Here is a 20,700-nt window from a genome sequence, read left to right as displayed (position 1 = left end):
ATGATACAGCGCGCACGTGCTAACCATTCAGCCATCCACCCACCCCCACCCGATGGGGAATAAGACACATAGGAATCAATATTTGGTGTAAATTTTTACTTACCCCAACCTACTACAAGTAATTCACGAAGTTTTGATCGACTTGAAAATACTTTAACAATACTGACGAGTACCTCAACACCTTCAGACAACATGAGAAAAAACACAACCAGGTAGAAATAATGCAGCCCAACAGCTATAACCTTACACACAGCCTGAAAAATACCAATAATATATATTTGTTATATGGCATCATCTGGTAGCAAATTGTATAAGCTTTCTGTGGAACAATCAATTTCAGGTAAAAACGATCGGAGTCACATTGAACCAATGCCCGTCTGAAATGGACTCCCGGACAAATACAAGTCCATCGTATTTATTTGACCTTAATTTGACTGAAAAGTAGAAGTCAGTTGTTCTACTTGTAATTATGATTCGTATTAAACATCATTTTGAAGTTATAATTAAACCCACTCGTTGTTCTGTTCGCGTCAAGCATTCTTGTCCAAAAGTCTATTTTGCCTTTTAGGCGAAAAGACAAAAATGTGACTTAGATCGTTCTTACCCAGGACTCTTCATTTCTGTTCACATGTTGATGTTACGCTAGGTTGCTACTATAACGATACGATTGAAATCGTGGTTTTAATCGTGGAGTAATCGTGGTAATCCTATCAGGTCTTATCATATATTGAGGTCAGTCGTTGCAATCGTGTTGATCGTATCGATACGTATCCCAATGTATCTGTACGTACCAGATCGTGGATTCAATAGGAACAATCCCATCGTAACGCATTCAGAGGCGGATCCAGGGGGTTTGCCAGGCTCCGTATAAGGAAATTTGACAGTTGACAATGCATGATGCTACCATCGTCTCTTAATTACGTAGGTATACATACACATTGAGCTTTTTAAAGAGAGAAATTCAACACCCCGTTTGATGTCAATTTTTAAAATTTCACGCTTTGAATGCCAATCGCATCCTACCATCTGATAATAAAGGATAAAGCACACAACCGTTGCACTTTTCTCATAAAGTGTTGTTTTACAATATTGTTATATGTAGCTGAGCAGGGTGAGGTTTGGACCCCCCCCCCTCCTCCGGATCCACCCCCGACATCACAGGACAGGGGGGCCCTAGCATTATGGATATTGATCAGTAAGACTGTTTACCTGGTTGGATGTTTCGTCGACACCAAATAAAAATATTACTAAAGCCATCATTAGAGCTATACAAAGATTTACTAATAATATAGCTCTATCTGACTTCACGTACCTACAAATATAAACAAAAATATTACTATTAAAGCTATACAAAGATTTACTAAAGCTATAGCTCTATCTGACTTCACGTACCTACAAATATAAACAAAATAAACATCATATCATCATGGCAAATAAATAAATTGGTTTTAGCTATGTGAACTCCTTATAGAGAATGAAATGAAATGATGTTTAACGTCCCACTGTCTTGTTTCGACTGGGCTAATGAAGACGGGTATACACCATCATACAGTGTGCTGAGGAAAATTTTGCCCGGACAGGAGCGTGACGACTAGTCTTACAGCGTGCTGAGGAAAATTTTGCCTAGCCTACTCTTATATCGAATTCGAACTGCCAAGGGATCTTTACGTGCACGCCAATGTGCACACGGGACCTCGGTTTTTCTTATCGTCTGAACGACTCGAGAGCTGTCCATGTCAGGCCCTCTGTCCTGTACCACTGACAAGAGGAAACCACGTAAAAAAAATCCCGAGGACCTTTCTCAGCCAACAGCGGGAGCGAACCCGCGACATCCAGGCTAGCGAGCCAGCATCTTACCCTCTTAGCCACCCCAATTAAACAAGGATTCTTGTTCAGTAACGATGAACAACAAGAAAAGTCAGAGAACCACGGATAATCCCAAAAGTACGGCCCCTATAAAACAGGTATTTTAGCTCAATGATAATAAAGAACACGAAAGGTCAAAGCAAACAGGTAACCCCCCAATATAGAGCCCCTATAAAAAAGGGACTTTGGCTTAATGATGATTAATAACAAGAATGTTCACTAAAATACAGATAATTCCAAAAGTATTGCGATGAATAAGTAGACAGATCAGTGAAAATGAAATGAAATGAAATGGGGTTTAACGTCCTACTGTTCTGCTCTGAACTGAACTAATGAAGACGGGCATACGCCATACATTGTGCTATATATAATAAGGGAAATTTTGCCCGGACAGCGGCACTACGGCCTACTCTTAAATCGAATTCCAACTATCAAAGGATCTTTTACGTGCACGCCAATGTGTACACGGGATTTCGGTTTTTCATCCCATCCGAACGACTAGACAGCTGTCCTTGTCATGCCCTCCGTCCTGCAACACTGACGAGGGGGAACCACGCCGGAAAAAAAGAGATCAGTGAAAACCAGTTCATAGTAGAAGTGACTTACCTCCAGACAAAAGCGTAGGTTAAAACTGTCAACAGCAGACAGAATATAGATATAGTACACCCTATCAGAGTTATCGTTGATAGTGTTGATCTATCACCCTGTAATAATAATAATAATAATAATATCAGATGATGATGATGATGATGCTTTTACTAACAATGTGGTTCTTGAATGCAGATATTTTCTGACAGCTTCACTTTCATTTCAACTTTTAATTTTTAGGGGAACTTTAACGATTTCGTGACTTATCCGACCCACCCCCACCTGCACTACTGAAAAAGAGATACCAGACTAGAAAATCTCTGGAACTTTTTTGCCAACACTGGGATGGAACCTGGACCTCCTGGTTAGTAAGCCAGTTCCATGATCACCGACCTACAGAATGAACATGGACAAGAACATTATTAGTTCACCCGATTAGATTTTATTACATACTTCGAGAAGGTATTTGTTGAGTAATAAAACCTTCTAGTAGTTTATCGAGGGCTGGCCGTCCTTACCGCACGGTACAAATATTATCACCACTAGAAGCAACAAATTCCAGAACAAGCCAGAACTCATACCAAAAGGCCGCTTTATAGAAATGAGTATTTAGGGGAATACTTAACCTCTCCCCCCAAATTCTTAAACCTAACCCTTTTAAGAGAAGTAAAAACTAAATTAGATCCAAGTTCAGTCTTTTAAAAAGGGTTAGGGTTAGGTTATATAAATCTCATTTATATAAAGCGGCCATTTTGGACTCCGGAAGCACCCGAACCTCGATAAACTACTAGAAGGTTTTATTTGTACCGTGCGGTAAGGACGGCCAGCCCTCGATAAACTACTAGAAGGTTTTATTACTCAACAAATACCTTCTCGAAGTATTTAACCCTTGTCGGTGCACGTGGGGTCTCCGTGGACCCCATGCACATGTTTTATAGTGTTGTGTAATAACTACTGGGCACTGCTTTTTGAAATTTAGTGACTTTGTCTCCGATACATTTTTACACGTAGTGAAGAACTCGGTATTCATCTGCTTCCCACATGCAGAGTTCTGTCACATGCAAATCAGGCCCAACGCTTGAAGATAACAAGGGGTCCAATCGGACCCCTAACTTAAACAACTCAACGTAGGGATTTTGCTAATGTATTTGCTGCCTAATACCATATTGCGTATGCCAGTGTATTCTCTCTTTTAGCTGCTGCATGTTACAAATACCAAAAATTAAATGATGAATTCAAGATATTCAATGGTTTTTGTATCAAGCGTGAATTGCCATTTTAACCTCTCTATCACATAGTACACAAAGTAGCAATTTTGTGATAATTATTAAATCTTTTCCAAATGTCACTAAAACGTTTTTGTAAAATAATTTAGTTGTTTTTCAGTTGTCAAATATGAAGGCAAATAAAAACTAAACCGCTGCCTTTTAATTCAAATATATCTGTACGTAAAAACTTTGAATTATAACTGGGGTCCATATGGACCCCTGATACCTGCTATGTGATTCTCATAACGTGAACCTACAAGGGTTAATAAAATCTAATCGGGTGATTAGTTATGGTAGCATAACAGGGAACCGATGCTCCGCGACATTTAGTAGCAAGAGACCTGAAGTAGCTGTGATAGACACTTTTGTAACTCAGCCACATTTTGTAACTGAAGATAGTTGTATTTGAAATGATGTCTTATCTTATCTATTTAGTAGTAGATAAACAATATGGCACTGCTGTGCTTGGATTTTATCCCATGGTAAAACTACAGAAATATCTAAACGAGTGGTGGGTGGAGGGGCGGTAAGATCCCATTAAAACAGTAGCAGAGGCTTGGCATGTGGGTAGACCTGGGAAGCTACTGGAGCAAATACTGATGCCAGCTGAGAGAGTAGACAGATGAACAGGAGTAGAACAGTCTTAAACTTAGTTTGTTTTGTTCTACTGTTGAGCGGGGATTTTTTTAAATTGTGTATAAATAACTAATGCTAGGCTAGAACTGTCGTGCGATGCGTTAATTTAGGATTGGCCCTATTGAGTCCACGATCTGGTACGTGCAGTTACGTTCCGATACGTTCCGATACGATCAACATGATTGCTACGACTGACCACAATATATGACAAGACCTGATAGAATCACTGCGATTACTCCACGATTAAAACCAAGAATTCAATCGTAGCGCAAATCTTGATAGTGGGAACCTATAGCAGCATAAACGAGGAAAGAAATTTTTTGACAAACCCCATTAGTATTCGGTGATGTTGGTTTCATCAAAAGAGCAAAGTTAGTGAGATGATTACAGGAACAGGTTGTCGACGTGTCATTGGTGGATATTACAACACAGCCGTCATTATTCCAACTCCTAGTAACATACAAAATATAACTTCATGTAAGATTTAGATAAAGAGCTGGAAGTTCGCGCTGTAATAGTTAGACACAAGATAATGAAAAGGGAATATCTTGAAAATTCCAGTCAAATTATATCATTCAGAGCCTCGATTGTCATTGCTACCGTTGTTATGATAGTAAACCAAGTCTCGATTATCCATTTATTTCATTAAATCATTAACCGTCAATCGTGTTTAAATCCAATGACAATCTCGCGTACCCGATGACATCGAGAGGTGATTATAGCCTTGGTAAGTTAATACATGCCTAATTAATAACTTATATAACATTTAAGGCCTACAGAAAGACCTGCAATAGGCAGATTTTAGCTCGTGTATAATGCATCTTTTAAAGGTCCAATCAATTTAAAAGCAAGGATATAAACTGGAGATCTGGACTAAACGCCTGGACCAAAACGCAGTAGCAGAATTCCGAATAATATTCTTTGTTTTGTTCAGCACTTTTCGCGAGGAAATACTCACCGGCTATTTCTTGCCGGCTATTTTAGACAGAATAGTTTCTAAGCGAGTAACAAACTTTAATAAATAAAAGAATTATCTATACTAATTTTACAAAGAATAGCAGAGATTTGACAAACTGCACGCAGCGATCCATCTACGCCATACTTCGAGATTATGATCACTGCCCTAGTTGTCCTCCATTTAAAACGCTCACGTGATCATTTTGGGGCGGGACTTATCGCCTGGACTACTGCTTTATGTACACAACATAGTAAAAATAACCCGATCAAGCACATGTTTTATGTAAACACATGTCATTGGCAAAATGTCAACTTTTGCCACTCCGGTAAAAGCACTATATAATATGTGCTAGTGGGTAATATTGCAATTCATTCTTTGCCATTGTAAACTGTCTTTAGGGTTTCAATCTGTTTATCTTTCAAAACAAGGTTAGATACTCCTAAATGTGTCTTCGCAAACAAAACCGCCTCTGTGAAATTATCTTTCTTGGGCGCCGCCATATTGAATAATTAGAAGACTATTTTGTGATTCGGCTTTGATTAGTTTGATATCTTTCATACAAACAGCGGCTAAATAAACATATTTAATTTCATTCAATATGAAATAAATAAATACTTCTAAAAATTACTAAACGCATACTCAGTGTTTTCGAAAAAAATCGTCGATGTAGGAATTAAAATGTCGGTTAATTAGGTTAGGGCCTGTTCTCAGGCGGAGCTAGCTGTAGACAAGAAGCCTAAGTTTGGGATGAGATTTGACATGGCCAGTAGATCTCTGTAGCTGCTGGGTCAAATGGGAAAAAAGATCGCATCACCGGAAGTGTTATGAAGAATAAACCACCTTTTATTCCAACTGAAAATTTGTTTGTACTACTGTTGAGCGGGGATTTTAAAATATATTACTTTTACTTACATGTCTTGAATATCCCAATAGGAACAGGTAGCGTTGCTCAACGATGTCTTAAATAGAAAATACAACCACTGAATCATTACTTTAAAGCACCAAAACGCTAGAAGGGCCCAATAAGAGCTTGACATGTGATGTTTAGAACAGTAGCGATTCTACGACAGAACAAAAATCTTTTGAGAAGAATTGCCTGAGAAACAGAATTTTCTTTTATATGGCCCTTTTTTAAAGCCTCAAAGTGTTAATATGGCTGAATAAGGACTGGGGGTTGTTCTCTAAACGAATAACCTGTCTTCATTAACTCAGTTGGTGAAGAATGTTAGGACGTTAAACCCCATTCCATTTCATTTTTAAACGATTAATTCGAAAGACTTTGATGAGATACTTTCTTGACTTCGATGTTAAAGGATAGAAACAAAAGGCGTTATGAACTAGTGGAAACTTTAGATTCTCACAAATTACTTTAGAATTGGCTTTCAGTCTTGAATAACAACGGGTAGACTAAAGGTGGTATGGCACCTCGCTCATTGGAATAAATTAAACATACAACTAGTAAACACAGGTAGACATTAGTTTCATGTAAATCAAATTATACAACTCTGTTTAATTGACCAGTGATTTTACCAGATCAGTTAAATCGCGACTTGAATTTCACGGGTTCGAAACCTGGCGTTTGCCGAAATAAACCGTCAGAATTTTTAAAATCCAGTCTATTCTAGTCTGGGATGGCGTGGGAATGAAAAACAAAATGGCCGAATTATTGTGTTAACATGGCATTAAACCCCGTTCTTTTCCGTTAGGGATCACGTGGCTAAGTGGGTAAGACGCTGGCTCGCTAGCCTGGAGGTCGGGTGTTCGATCCCTGCAGTGGCCGAGAAAGTTCATCAAGAATTTCCGGCGTGGTTTCCCCTTGTCAGTAATGCAGGATGGAGGGCCTGACAAGGACAGCTGTCTAGTCGTTCGGATGGGACGAAAAACCGAGGTCCCGTGTACACATTGGCGTGCACGTAAAAGATCCCTTGGCAGTTGGAATTCGATATAAGAGTAGGCCGTAGCGCCGCTGCCCGGGCAAAATTTCCCTCATAGCACACTGTATGGCGTAAGCCCGTTTTCATTAGCCCAGGTTAGGAACAAAATAGTAGGACGTTAAACCCCATTTCATTTCATTTCTATTCTAGTCTGGGATGGCGAGGGAATGAAAAACAAAATGGCCGAATTATTGTGTTAACATGGCATTAAACCCAGTTCTTTTCCGTTAGTTTACACAATGCTTTGGGAAAAGGGCCCTCCTAGGGCTGTTAATGGAACTGTTATTTCAACAAAGCGCGTTGCATTCTTAACAAAATGATTTCTTACATTGATATGAGAGAAGGTAAAGATGACGTCAGACTTCAACTTGCTAGAATCGAAGTCAGCAGCGCCAGGAAAAATGCTGATAGTTAAAACATCGGAATTAATCTCAAAGGTTCTCTTACTTCCTGTATCATTTCTGGTTAAATTACTAAAAAAAAAAAAAAACATTACATGCATGTATTAAAGGACAATGTCATTGAGCTGAAAATCGTATGTATGGCTCTCTACTTCCGTTTGTAACAATAACTCCTTTAAATATGTTAAAATCATATTTGTTATGTGTTTAACCAGTTATATTACATAATAAATTATGTCGAATGGATGGGCACCAGAATTGTTCTTCAAGGACTTGGTGGCCACTTTAAAACTCCCTACACGTGTTAATAATGGTTCGGAAAATGAATTTGGTAGTTGCAAACCTTTGTTAAAACTATATAAATGTACAAAAGGGGTCATGGTTAAAGCTTGCTGTAAGGGTGGTTTGAGAACAATCCTGTCTCGAATCATATCTATATTTCGTATCGTTTCTATGGTTTGGAATTAGCCAAATGAAACTGTCTGTTGCGGCGAGTTCTTGGCGTTCTCTGCACGGTACTGTGGGTAAACCCCTAAAAAACGTCAACGTTGATTGATTAATCAGTCTCTGACGTCATAGGGTCAAAAACCGCTCGTATGACCCTTGTCGCGACCTCCCAATACATCTAGTCAGATCTTCATGTAGTGCAGGCCATCGAAAGTATAAAAAACGAAACGAAATATAGATCAGATTGTACTAACAATGCATAAGATCTAGCATATATCCAAGGATGCTCAAATTCGGGCGGCTTGCATCGACTGCATTATATACGTGCATTTAGTGAGTTTACATGCAGATCAGCGGGCGACAGGTTGGCGCGATAGGAGTTTCATTTGCCGTGTACAGCTTAGAATCGCCTTCTGTGAAAATCAACAAATGGCACAATTTCGACCAGAGCTTGACGGTACATCCCACCAATGTGCAAATGGTACAGTCCTTACTGTTGTATGAACTTAAAGTAGGAAAGAAACTAAAACGAAAGTATTTGAAATATACAGTTTTTGGTACTCACCTATTTACTGTTACAGGTAGACTGGACAAATTGTTATATGTAATCAATGAAAAAACAATAGGTTCAAATTCTACAAAACAAAAAAATTTCTTTAGTTAATTAAAACCGTCTATGTAAAATCAATCTTATTACCGTCTTCATTAGCCCAGTCGGAGCAGAAGAGTGAGATGTTAAACCACATTTCATTTCATTTTTCTAAAACTTCGTAAGGCCGAAACCAAAAAGTAAAGTATTTATTTCAATCAAAATTAATGCACACCTATCCAAACTAAAAAACCCAGTTATTTTCAGGGCCGTTATAATTAGCTCAGAATAACGAGGGGACGGGAAGTGTTCTCAAGGGTGCTGTAAAATTGTCGGACAATGTATATCTATTGTTTTTATGGTCGACAATTTTTTCACGAGGGCGCGGGGGCGAAACTTTTTGCAGGGGTGGGGGCCCCCACCCCCTAGTTACGGGCCTGGTTCGTATTGAAATCAACGATTTCCAACACGTTATACCATATTCTTTTTAAATGTTTCTTTAAATGAGAGTTCAGCTTACCCTGATCCTACCATTCTCTTATTCAGTAGTCATGCTTCATCGAAAACAAAGTCAAGAAAACAGTTTCAATCAAAATTATAGATCAGTGTGATGTTTGGACCTTCACCCATGGTTGTAGTCGAGGGTAGGCGATCGCGAACGCAATAAACTGTTGTGCACACGCTCGTCTTCATTAACCCAGTAAGTGCAGGAAAGTAGGACGTTAAACCCCATTTCATTTTATTTCAATCTCAACTACAGTAAATAAGCCATTGTTATTATGTGATTGCCTTTAAGCTTCTAAGGTGCACTATCATTTCTTGCCGGGCGTGGCTTCGACTCGCGGGTGATCACGCCATGGATGGGCCACTCCGTCGTTGAATGACCCCAACACCACTTTCTTTACCTGATTCTGATCTGAAGATAGAACTTGGTAATTGTGCCGAGGCACCAGGTGATGACTGGTTAGCAGGATATATGACATCACTTATGTTAAACGGGTCAGTTTTGCCCACTGTGCAAACTAAAATAAATAGAATTAAGAAAAGGGTACATTAATACATATCTTAAAATACTTTCTTTCCACCTGGTCTATATTTTCCTTTTTGGGTCGTCCAGCAAATCAGATGGAAATAGTTTAAAATTTTAATTTTAAAGTCTTTAATCGAGGCTTAAATTAAATGCAAAATATAGATTTATATATTTATTGACTAAACATATAAATATACATAATAGTATACATAATGTATTTAATAAGTATGCATAATATATGTAAAGTATACATATTGTATAATATTATATATTATGTATACATATTGCATAATAAGTATACATAATGTATGTAATAAGTATAATACATATTGTACATAATAAGTATCCATAATAGTATACGTATACAGAATACATAATAAGTTACGAAATAAGTATACATAACAGCATACGTAATACTTTACATAATGTATGTAATAAGCATACATAATACATATACATAATGTATGTAATAAGTATACACATCAAATAATTATACATAATAAGTAAACGCGTATAGGTGGGGTTAGAGTTAGTGGTATTAAAGGTGTAAAAGATGATATGTTTATCTTACCTATATTCTTGGCTGTAATGGTTCCTGATGATCCTTCTGGTAATGTATTCCCCCACAAAGAACTAACTTGATCCATGGTATCAAGCAACAAAAGAGATACGCTAGTATTCTGAAAAGTACACAAACTAAATATTTGAATATGATCGATAACTCGCCTGTGATCTGCTGGATTTTACTGTATATATAAATTCTAATTACATGATAATAAAAATATCACTAAAGCCGTGATTACGTGAAAATATAAATATTACAATTAACCACTGATTACATGATAATATAAATATCACTAAACATCTGATTACATAATAATACAAATATTACTATACCACTGATTACATGATACTATAAATAGTATACCACTGATTACATAATAATGTAAATATTACTATACCATTGATTACATGATAATATAATTATTACTAAACATCTGATTACATAGTAATATAAATATTACTTTACCTCTGAATCTACACCTGTAAGATTATGTTTTGAATCAACCAGATTACCAACCAAATTAAGTGATTGCTGCAACAAGAAAAATAAAAACATTTTAATATTGCGTACATGTTATGTTTATTATTAAAATTCATTTGTGTGCGGGGATATTTAGCAGTGGGCATGGGAGAGGGGCTCGTGATAGGGCGACCCCTACCGATATTCTGTGTTCTTCAACTTTTCGTTATATGTTACGTCCCCTTTCCCGAAACCGGGGAGCATAGATAACATGCCTTATAATCCATCCGGTCACCAACTCCCACAGCCATCGATCATAACATCTGAATTGTACACTAAAAACTATTACTGGTTTATTAACATGCAGAGTTTCGACGATGATACGTTCGTCTTTTGCTTGATAAGAACAGAATATCATCGGCGAAATGTCATTTGCTTGATAAAGACGAGCGTATCGCCGTAGAACGCTTCGATACACCAAACTAAATACCACTCAAAAAAGATCTGAAATGTACATATTTTTATCATCGTTATTGTTCAGAGTTTCTAGTTGTTCACATATATTTCAAAACACGTCTTTGACAAGGTACAGCTCCTCTACCTACCATAGCGAACTGTTTCGTGTTTTCTTGTCGTCTTGTAGAGTTAATATTTGATTTAATTGTTGTTAGCGCGGATATTGCGCGTGTCATAGTGATTATCTCATTCCTTTCGAGAGGGCGCTCTGCAATGTCTGTTAAGTTAGCAACCAGCTCTTCCGGTTCGGCTACAAATACTCCTGCCTCTAATTTGGCTATCTGAAATGAATAAGCAAACATCAGATAATTTATGTATTTAAAATCTATTTCCCATGAAATTTATCTACATGAACTTCTTGAGAACGTCCTGATAGTGCCATTACATGTTAACCGAACTATGTATTGGTCCTATCTAAATGGCCATTACATGTTAACCGAACTATGTATTGGTCCTATCTGAATGCGTAGACCTTATTACCTGACGGGGTTTGTTCTGGGTTCCGGAATATGCGGTTCCGTGAGATTAAAGGGTTCCGTGCGATTAAAGGGGTCAGCGGAAAAAATGATTTAGGAACCATAAAACATATTAAACTATAAATCAATCTGATTAAAACGCAGATCCTATTTCGTTTCGTTTTTTATAGTTAAAATTTCGTTTTACCAGTCTTTACTACACTTGGATCTGGAAGAGTTGTTATACGAGCCGCGTTCTTGTTGCTGTGAGGGATTAGCCAATGAAACGGTCTGTTACAGCGAGTTCTTGGCGTATGGTGCACACCACTGTGGGTATCCCACTAGAAACATCAACGCTGATTGGTTAATCAACTGTCTGGCGTCATAGGGTCAAAAGCCGATCCTATGACCCCCTGACACAACCTTCCACTACAATCGTTCAGATCTTCATGTAGTGCAGGCCATCGAAAGTAAAAAAAAACGAAACGAAATATAGATCTGTATTTTAATCAGATTGACTACAAATTTCTACATTTACCGTGTTTTGTATTTCCACGACTTTATCTTGAATACACGAATCATAATTAGGTTCTTCCCACTTTCCTTCAGAATCACAGACACGTGACGCTATTCCTACAGTTTAAAAAATAATCGTATTTTATTCTTTTTTTTTTAAAAAAAAAACGTTGGATGTAATTTGTCACCTGCGTAAATTGTTGTTTTGATTTTGTTGAGTTTGCCCAATGATCATTGCTTTTAATTTTTTTTTTTATCAAATTTTGGATTTAGTAAGCCTTTGGTTAGTCAATACCACAAATTCATGAATGTTCAATGTAGCCTACCTCCAAATCGATCTTTGCACACAAAACTTAAATGTTATGTCGTTCCGTTTAATCGCTTGGTCGAGCCATAAACATATAAAAACATGTTTATGAAAAACAAATTTTGGACCAAAAACGGCAGCATGGTATATGTAGAGTACCGAAGCCCTGTATACTGGCACCCGACAAAGAATTTTTTTTCAGGCATTTCCATTTCTGCCAAAAGCAAAGTGGAACGAAATCATAATTACACTAATTGACAATCACGCAGTTACTGGATATTGGTGACTATATCATACCTGTATATCCAGTAGGACATGGGTGTTCAGCTGTAAAACCGGGTGTTGTTTGTAACCATGGAGTATTTCTAGAATCAGACTCTGTTGGACATGTGACTTCACCTAGAATAAATTATTGGCAAAAATAAGTGACCGACAAGGAAAGATATTTTATAGATATAAATATTTTACAAACCATATCCAAAATTCATAAAGATTGACAAATTTATACTATAATTTTCTGTGAATGATTCATATTTCTTCAGGAAAAAGGCTAATTTACAATCTGACTAAAACACAGATCCTATTTCGTTTCGTTTTTTTATTGTTCAAAATTCCGTTTTACTTGTCTTCACAACACTAGGTGACGTTCTAGTTGATGTGAGGAATTAACCAATGAAACGGTATGTTACGGCCCGGCACGGAACTGTGGGTAAAACCCCTACAAACGTCAACGTTGATTGATTAATCAATGTCTGATGTCATAGGGTCAAAAGCCGCTTGTATGACCCCTGACGCGACCTCTCAGTACAACTAGGTCATTTCGGGACTAATTCACGCGATTCAAGTGCCTCTTTATTTGTCAAGACCTCTATAATAGGTTTTTTTTGTTTTTTGCATTGCGTCCCTGCTTTTGCTAATAGAACAACATTCACGACTCTAGGAATGTAATCGTAATACCGATTGGAAGATAGGCTATAAGATGGCTGACAATACCTGGTATAACGAGGATCTTGGTTGTCTTTGGTTGACCTTGACCCGCTTCGTTGGTACCATTACAAGTTAAACTGGTATCCTGGCTGATTGTTAGTGTAATGTTTTGACCTGAAGAACATGTTTGTAAAGATAGGCAAATTCTTAATCAATTTAAAGATTACAAATTCCTTATAAATTGAGTTTAACAACATTAAAAAAAAGGTAACAAGCTCAATTTGAGCTTAACCATAAATTGGCTTAACCAAGTTAAATTGAACTTTACAAACTTAAATTAAGTTAACCAACTTAAATATAGTTCAACCACTGCATATTTTGTTTAACCAGATCAAATAAAATTAAATCAGATTAAATAGAGTTTGAGCAGAATAAATCTAACCAGATCAAATTGAGTTTAACCACCTTATATACATTTTAACCAGATTAAACAAAGTTAAATCAGATTAAATAGAGTTTAACCAGAATAAATTGAGTTTAACCAGAATAAATTGAGTTTACCCACATTAAATTGAGTTTAACCAGATATGATTGTGTTTAAATAGAGTTTGAGCAGAACAAATCTAACCAGATTAAGGAATGTTAAATCAGATTAAATAAAGTTTAACCATATTAAATTGAATTTAACCATATTAAATTGAATTTAACCATATTAAATTGAATTTAACCATATTAAATAAAGTTTAACCACATTAAATTGAGTTTAACCACATTAAATTGAGTTTTATCAGATTGAATAGCGTTTAACCAGATTAAATTGAATTTTGAAAGATTAAATTGAATTTAACCAGATGTCTAGCTGAAATGTCATCCCTAATGTAGCGGCAGACTCTGAACATATAGACAGACAAACTGTATAGACTGCACTACTACTTACCTGCTGTGACCTTTTTTTCTGCACTACTCTGCCAGGTAAAAGACGTTTTAACGCCTGGAGTTGCGACGTCGCATGTTAACGTTATCTCTGTGCCCGTCTGAACAAATATAGCGGGTGTATTGGGTACAATCCGAACCACAGGGGGAGATAAAACTTCTAATCGTGTTTCTGTGTGAGCGATCCGACCCGCTACATCACGTGCACGACATGATAGTTCACCTATAAATAAAATGAAATAGAACAGTCGGTAATTTAGCAAAACATCATTTCCAGGCAACGCAGAAGCTAACCCGAACTGGTTTTATAGTTTAAAAAAAAGTACAAAGTTTCTATTAAAATCCAATCTGATTAAAACACAGATCTTATTTCGTTTCGTTTTTTTATAGTTCAAAATTTTGTTTTACTTGTCTTTAATACACTAGGATCTGGAAGAGTTATTATATTACCGGTGTTTTGGTTGAAGTGGGGGATAAACCAATTAAACAGTCTATTATGGCGAGTTCTTGGCGTGCCATGCACGGAACTGTGGGTAAACCACTAGAAACGCCAACGCTGATTGATTAATCAATGTCTGAGATCATCGGGTCAACAGCTGCGCGTACGACCCCTGACACGACCTTCGAGTACAACTTGTCAGATCTTCATCGAAAGTATAAAAATTAAACGAAATATAGATCTGTATTTTAATCAGATTGAGTAAAATTCAAAGGAGCCCAAGTGGCTCGATGGATACGGAGCTGACTCACTAACAGAAATGAAATGAAATGAAATGGACTTTAACGTCCTACTGTTCTGCTCCTAACCTGGGCTAATGAAGACGGGCATACGCCATACAGTGTGCTATGAGGGAAATTTTGCCCGGACAGCGGCACTACGACCTACTCTTATATCGAATTCCAACTGCCAAGGGATCTTTTACGTGCACGCCAATGTGTACACGGGACCTCGGTTTTTCGTCCCATCCGAATGACTAGACAGCTTTCCTTGTCAGCCCCTCCGTCCTGCATCACTGACAAGGGAGAACCACGCCGGAAAATCTGGATGAACTTTCTCGGCCAATGCAGGGATCGAACACCCGACCTCCAGCCTAGCGAGCTAGCGTCTTACCCACTTAGCCACGTGATCCCCGGCTCACTAACTAATGAAATGAAATGAATTGGGGTTTAACGTCTACTGTTCTTCCCAATCTGGGATAATTAAGACATAGGTTGCCAACGAACAGGTTGCCAGCTGGATCGGTCAAATAGGTCGCTAGCCGAATAGGTCGCCAATTTGTGTTCGGTTAATATCTGTCACGTGCCAGCTATCACGTGATGTAAACAATTAGCCATGTGGCTTAAATTGTGTCACAGTGTCCAGTTTAGAAACTTAATTTACACAAACGCGTTGTATATTATACCTTCAAAACACCGTAAGTTCTTGTTCTTAATATCCTAATAAAGATTACCTTTCATCAGATTTTCTGCCAAACGGCGAAACGATCACAAAATACAGCGCTAAACTTGCTCCAAATTTGTATGTTTACTATAGTGACCAGTGAGCGTGTCGAACCAACTACGACACTTCCGGTATTAATAAAAATTAATTTCTGGCTTGCAAATTATTTTTTGCATATGTTATAGGAGGGATTATTTCTAAATATATATTTATTATTTATGGAAACCTTATTGAAAATCGTTGGTCTTCCCCTTTAAAGTCTTAACGGATGGGTAGAGTGGTGTGTTTTGATTGGCTGTTTTCGGGGAATTTGCTATACATGACCCAATTAGTGCCACTATTTGTTACAGGTATGTTTTTATATATCAATGACTAACATACTTACCTGTATCTATTCTCTTCACGTTGCTAATTGTTAAAGTGCTTCTAATTCTCCATGGTAACATCTGTTGGGTAGATACCTGGAATCGAGAGGTGCTCAGGGGTCGAACCTTAGCGCCATCTAGCGTCCAATCGACGTCAACACCGCCAGTAGGGTTGATATAATCTACGGAACATACAACCACTACTCGTGTCTCTTCCAGGAAGTAGATGCTAGTGGTAAAGTTCGTAACAAAATCCACTGCCGGTTTAAATAGATGACTGCCTATAATAAAGTTATGTCATAATGTTTGATTGTCATCTTTATACATTGTTTATTCATTTTAACCGACAAGAAGCCATATTAATTAAAAAGAAACAGTGGCGTGCAGGGAGTATGCAGAGAGGTGTTGGGGAGGGGGGAGGGGGTCTGTATCGGAGACGGTAGAGCACATATGACGTCATATGTGAAGTGTGGGTTAGGGTAAGGGCTGCAGATTTCGTCAAGGTCTCGGGATGTAAACACCTAAACCTAGCCCTAAACCTTGCACTAACCCACAATCCATATATGACGCCATTTATTGTGCTAGAATAGACGTCTTCGGTCTATCGTTCTACGAAGAGCGGGGGGGGGGGGCTCCTGGTTCAGTCCAAGGGAGTGGGGTGCATCAGATTAAAGAGTAAAATTAAATTAAAGTTTATTGAAATATCGGCGACGACGCATGATGGGCTAACATACACACACATACATCTTTGATTCTATGCCCAATTCGATGGCCTTAACGATTCAATGGGTCCTGCTGATTAATTTGATACCACATATATGTGTAGGTGTGGGTGTGACTGTGGGTGTGGGGGGGCGTGACTAAAGGTGATGGGCTAACATACACACATACACACACACCGACATCTTTAATTGAGGGGATCACGTGGCTAAGTGGGTAAGACGCTAGCTCGCTAGCCTGGAGGTCGGGTGTTCGATCCCTGCATTGGCCGAGAAAGTTCATCCAGATTTTCCGGCGTGGTTCTCCCGTGTCAGTGATGCAGGAAGGAGGGGCTGACAAGGAAAGCTGTCTAGTCGTTCGAATGGGACGAAAAACCGAGGTCCCGTGTACACATTGGCGTGCACGTAAAAGATCCCTTGGCAGTGGGAATTCGATATAAGAGTAGGCCGTAGTGCCGCTGTCCGGGCAAAATTTCCCTCACAGCACACTGTATGGCGTATGCCCGTCTTCATTAGCCCAGTGTAGGAGCAGAACAGTAGGACGTTAAACTCCATTTCATTTCATTTTTTTCATTTCATCTTTAATTGATTCTATTTATATAGATAGACAAGATTTACTTCCGGTTGCGTTATATACAGCTGTCTTGTTTATTTTCAGGGTTCCTATCAAACCAGTTTTAGCTTCATCAACCACCATTTTACTCTTCTGATTCAACAGTGTTTCATTAATTGATTCAACTACAACATCAACCCAAAAATCAGGTCTGAAAAGCAAACAATCATTTTTCTCATATTGTGAATCATGTCCTGAGAAAAAGGGGCGGGGTGGGTAGAGGGAGAGCGAGAGCGAGAGACGGGGTGGGAAGGGGGGGGGCTGGGGAAAGATGAAGCGCGGGGTAGGAAAGGGGAAAGAAGGGGGCGGGGCGGCGGACGGGGAGAATGATGGCGTGGGAGGAGGGGTGTATACCTTCTAAAATAAGATAGTAATTGATAAAATTAAAGAAATAAAATGAAATGGGGTTTAACGTCCTACTGTTCTGCTCCGAACTGGGCTAATGAAGACGGGCATGTACGCCATACAGTGTGCTATGAGGGAAATTTTGCCCGGGCAGCGGCACTACGGCCTACTCTTATTTTGAATTCCATCTGTCAAGGGATCTTTTACGTGCACGCCAATGTGTACACGGGACCTCAGTTTTTCGTCACATCCGAACGACTAGACAGCTGTCCTTGTCAGGCCCTCCGTCCTGCATCACTGACAAGAGGAACCATGCCGGAAAATCTAGATAAACTTTCTCGCCCAATGCAGGGATCGAACAAACGACATCCAGGCTAGCGATTCAGCGTCTTACCCACTTGGCCATCGTGTCCCCCGATAAAATTAAAGACTTACCGGAACTGAATGACACGAACCTCCACTCGAGTATTGTTGATAAGCTTGACAATCTGTAACAAGTCAATTATAAATCTTAACATACATCAACCATATGCATAACAAGCGGTGATTCTAACCCAATATTCGAGTGGGCCAATCAGATCAAAATACACATCTATATTTCGTTTCATTTTTTTATACATGAAGAGCTGACCAGTTGTAGTGGGAGGTCGCGTCAGAGGCCATACGGGCGGCCTTTGACCCTATGATGTCAGACATTTGATTAACCAATCAGCGTTGATGTTTCTAGTGGAATACCCACAGTTCCATACATCTCACGCCAAGAAATCGCTGCAACAGATCGTTTCATTGGCTAATCCCTCACATCAACCAGACACGGGTTATATAACAACTCTTCCAGATCGTAGTGTAGTAAAGGCAAGTAAGAAACTAAATAGTACCTACATTTTAATCAGAGGGGGGGGGGCTTAGTGGTTAGCACGTGCGCGCTGTATCAGTAAGTCTGTCATTGGGTTAACTGGCGTGGTTTCAAATCCCCAGTTGTACGTGACAAGGAGAAGGGTGGCCTGTCCAACCTCGTGGGTTTTCTCCGGGTCCTCCGGTTTCCTCCCACTGCTAAAGACCCCTACGCGCAAGCGAATTATGGAAATAAAATTGAACCACATGTTAGTCCCGAAATGACCTAGTTTGTGTCGAGTGGAAGATATACCCAATTTCTCTCTCTCTCTCTCTCTCTCTCTCACTCATTTTAATCAGATTGTATGCGCACACTGTTAAGTCAGTCGTCAGTAGTAGTACTATGACATGTAGTTGAACACGTTTAGGAAATTTGGCCATAATATTGCTGCAAAGGTCTACGTTTAATTCGAGTTACGGCTAGCTCCTGGATCCATTCACCTGATTTGATATATACGTTTAGGACGCAGGTTCGATCCCTGCATTGACAGAGAAAGTTCATCGGGATTTAGCTCGCTAGCCTGGAGGTCGGGTGTTCGATCCCTGCATTGGTTAGCCCAGGTTAGGAGCAGAAAAGTAGGACGTTAAACTCCATTTCATTTCATTTCATTTCATCGGGATTTTCCGACGTGGTTTCCCCTTGTCAGTGGTGCAGGACGGATGGGACGAAGAACCGAGGTTCCGTGTATACATTAGCGTGCACGTAAATAATCCCTTGGTAGTGGGAATTCAATATGAAAGTAGGCCACAGTGCCGCTGTCCGGGCAAAATTTCCCTCATAGCACACTGTATGGCGTATGCCCCTCTTCATTAGCCAAGTCGGAGCACAACAGTAGGACGTTAAACCCCATTTCATTCCTGCATTGAGTATAACATACTATAATTTTAATTTAGTCATCTACATAGAAAACCAACCTGTAGAAAACACACATAAAATGAGGTTTAATGTCCTACTGCATCGATAGGGCCAATGAAGATGGCGTCCTACAATGTGCAATGATCGAAATTTTGCTCGGACAGCGGCACTATGGTCAACCCATACATTGAATTCCAACTGTCAGTGGTCTGATTGAAAGCACGCTAGAAATTCCCAGGGAGCTTTCTCGACCAATAATGGGATCGAACCCCGGACCTTCTGGTTAGGGGGAGTTGGATGGCTGAATGGTTAGCGCGTGTGCGTTGTATCATAAGGTCTGTCATTGAGTGAACTGGCGTGGTTGCGATTTCCCGGTTGTACGTCACAAGGAGTAGGGTCGCCTGTCCAGTCTAGTGGGTTTTCAGCGGGTCCTCCGGGTTCCTCCCACTGCTAAAGACCATGCGCGCAAGCGAATTGTCCAGAAATGACCCTCTCTCTCTCTCTCTCTCTCTCTCTCTCTCTCTCTCTTAAATCAAGAGAAACAATTATTATTCTTTGTTCAGCATAACAAGACTAACCTCCGTTTCGACCCTTTGTTTTAAAGTTATATAACTGTTGCTGCTTGTGTTGGTATATTCCTTGTTCCAGGTAATATTGGTCAGTTTAAACCAAACCAATGAGAGATAACCTACAAAGAAGAAAAGACACAAATGTACCAACCGGACACCGAGCCACGGTGGCTAAGTGAGTAAGACGCTTGCTCGCTAGCCTGGAGGTCACAAGTTCACTGCCAGTGTTGGCTGAGAATGTTCATCGTGATTTTCCGGGTGGTTTCCCCCTTGTCAGTGGTTCTGGTGGGACGAAAAACCCAGGTCCCGTGTACACATTGGCGTGAACGTGAAAGATCCCTTAGAATTCGAGTAGGCCGTACCGCCGCTGTCCAGGCAAAATGTCCTTCATAGCATACTGTATGGCGTTTGAATTAGATATAAGAATTGGGCGTAGAGCCGCTACCCGAGAAACATGTCACCCATTGCACGATGTATGCTGTATTCCCGTCTTCATTAGCCCA

General features: G+C 39.2%; 1 protein-coding gene across 1 annotated transcript in view; it reads right to left on the bottom strand.

Moving 5' to 3' along the window:
* Window positions 1-243: 243 nt before the first annotated feature.
* LOC130010644 (uncharacterized) overlaps window positions 244-20,700 on the bottom strand; it is a 43,403-nt gene continuing 22,946 nt past the window's right edge. The window contains exons 9-27 of the mRNA XM_056098397.1: window positions 20,207-20,316; window positions 18,314-18,366; window positions 17,539-17,684; window positions 16,222-16,482; window positions 14,400-14,618; window positions 13,529-13,636; window positions 12,833-12,934; window positions 12,251-12,345; window positions 11,347-11,538; window positions 10,748-10,813; window positions 10,289-10,397; window positions 9,593-9,709; window positions 8,664-8,733; window positions 7,579-7,723; window positions 6,229-6,275; window positions 4,688-4,808; window positions 2,473-2,570; window positions 1,313-1,392; window positions 244-254 (exon numbers count right to left, since the gene is read on the bottom strand). Of these exons, the coding sequence (XP_055954372.1) occupies window positions 244-254; window positions 1,313-1,392; window positions 2,473-2,570; window positions 4,688-4,808; window positions 6,229-6,275; window positions 7,579-7,723; window positions 8,664-8,733; window positions 9,593-9,709; window positions 10,289-10,397; window positions 10,748-10,813; window positions 11,347-11,538; window positions 12,251-12,345; window positions 12,833-12,934; window positions 13,529-13,636; window positions 14,400-14,618; window positions 16,222-16,482; window positions 17,539-17,684; window positions 18,314-18,366; window positions 20,207-20,316 (2,150 nt within the window). The remainder of the gene's footprint in view (window positions 255-1,312; window positions 1,393-2,472; window positions 2,571-4,687; window positions 4,809-6,228; window positions 6,276-7,578; window positions 7,724-8,663; window positions 8,734-9,592; window positions 9,710-10,288; window positions 10,398-10,747; window positions 10,814-11,346; window positions 11,539-12,250; window positions 12,346-12,832; window positions 12,935-13,528; window positions 13,637-14,399; window positions 14,619-16,221; window positions 16,483-17,538; window positions 17,685-18,313; window positions 18,367-20,206; window positions 20,317-20,700) is intronic.

This window comes from Patella vulgata, chromosome 2, assembly GCF_932274485.2.
Source record: "Patella vulgata chromosome 2, xgPatVulg1.2, whole genome shotgun sequence".
Lineage (NCBI taxonomy): Eukaryota > Metazoa > Mollusca > Gastropoda > Patellidae > Patella > Patella vulgata.
This window is presented reverse-complemented; position numbering and strand designations above follow the sequence as displayed.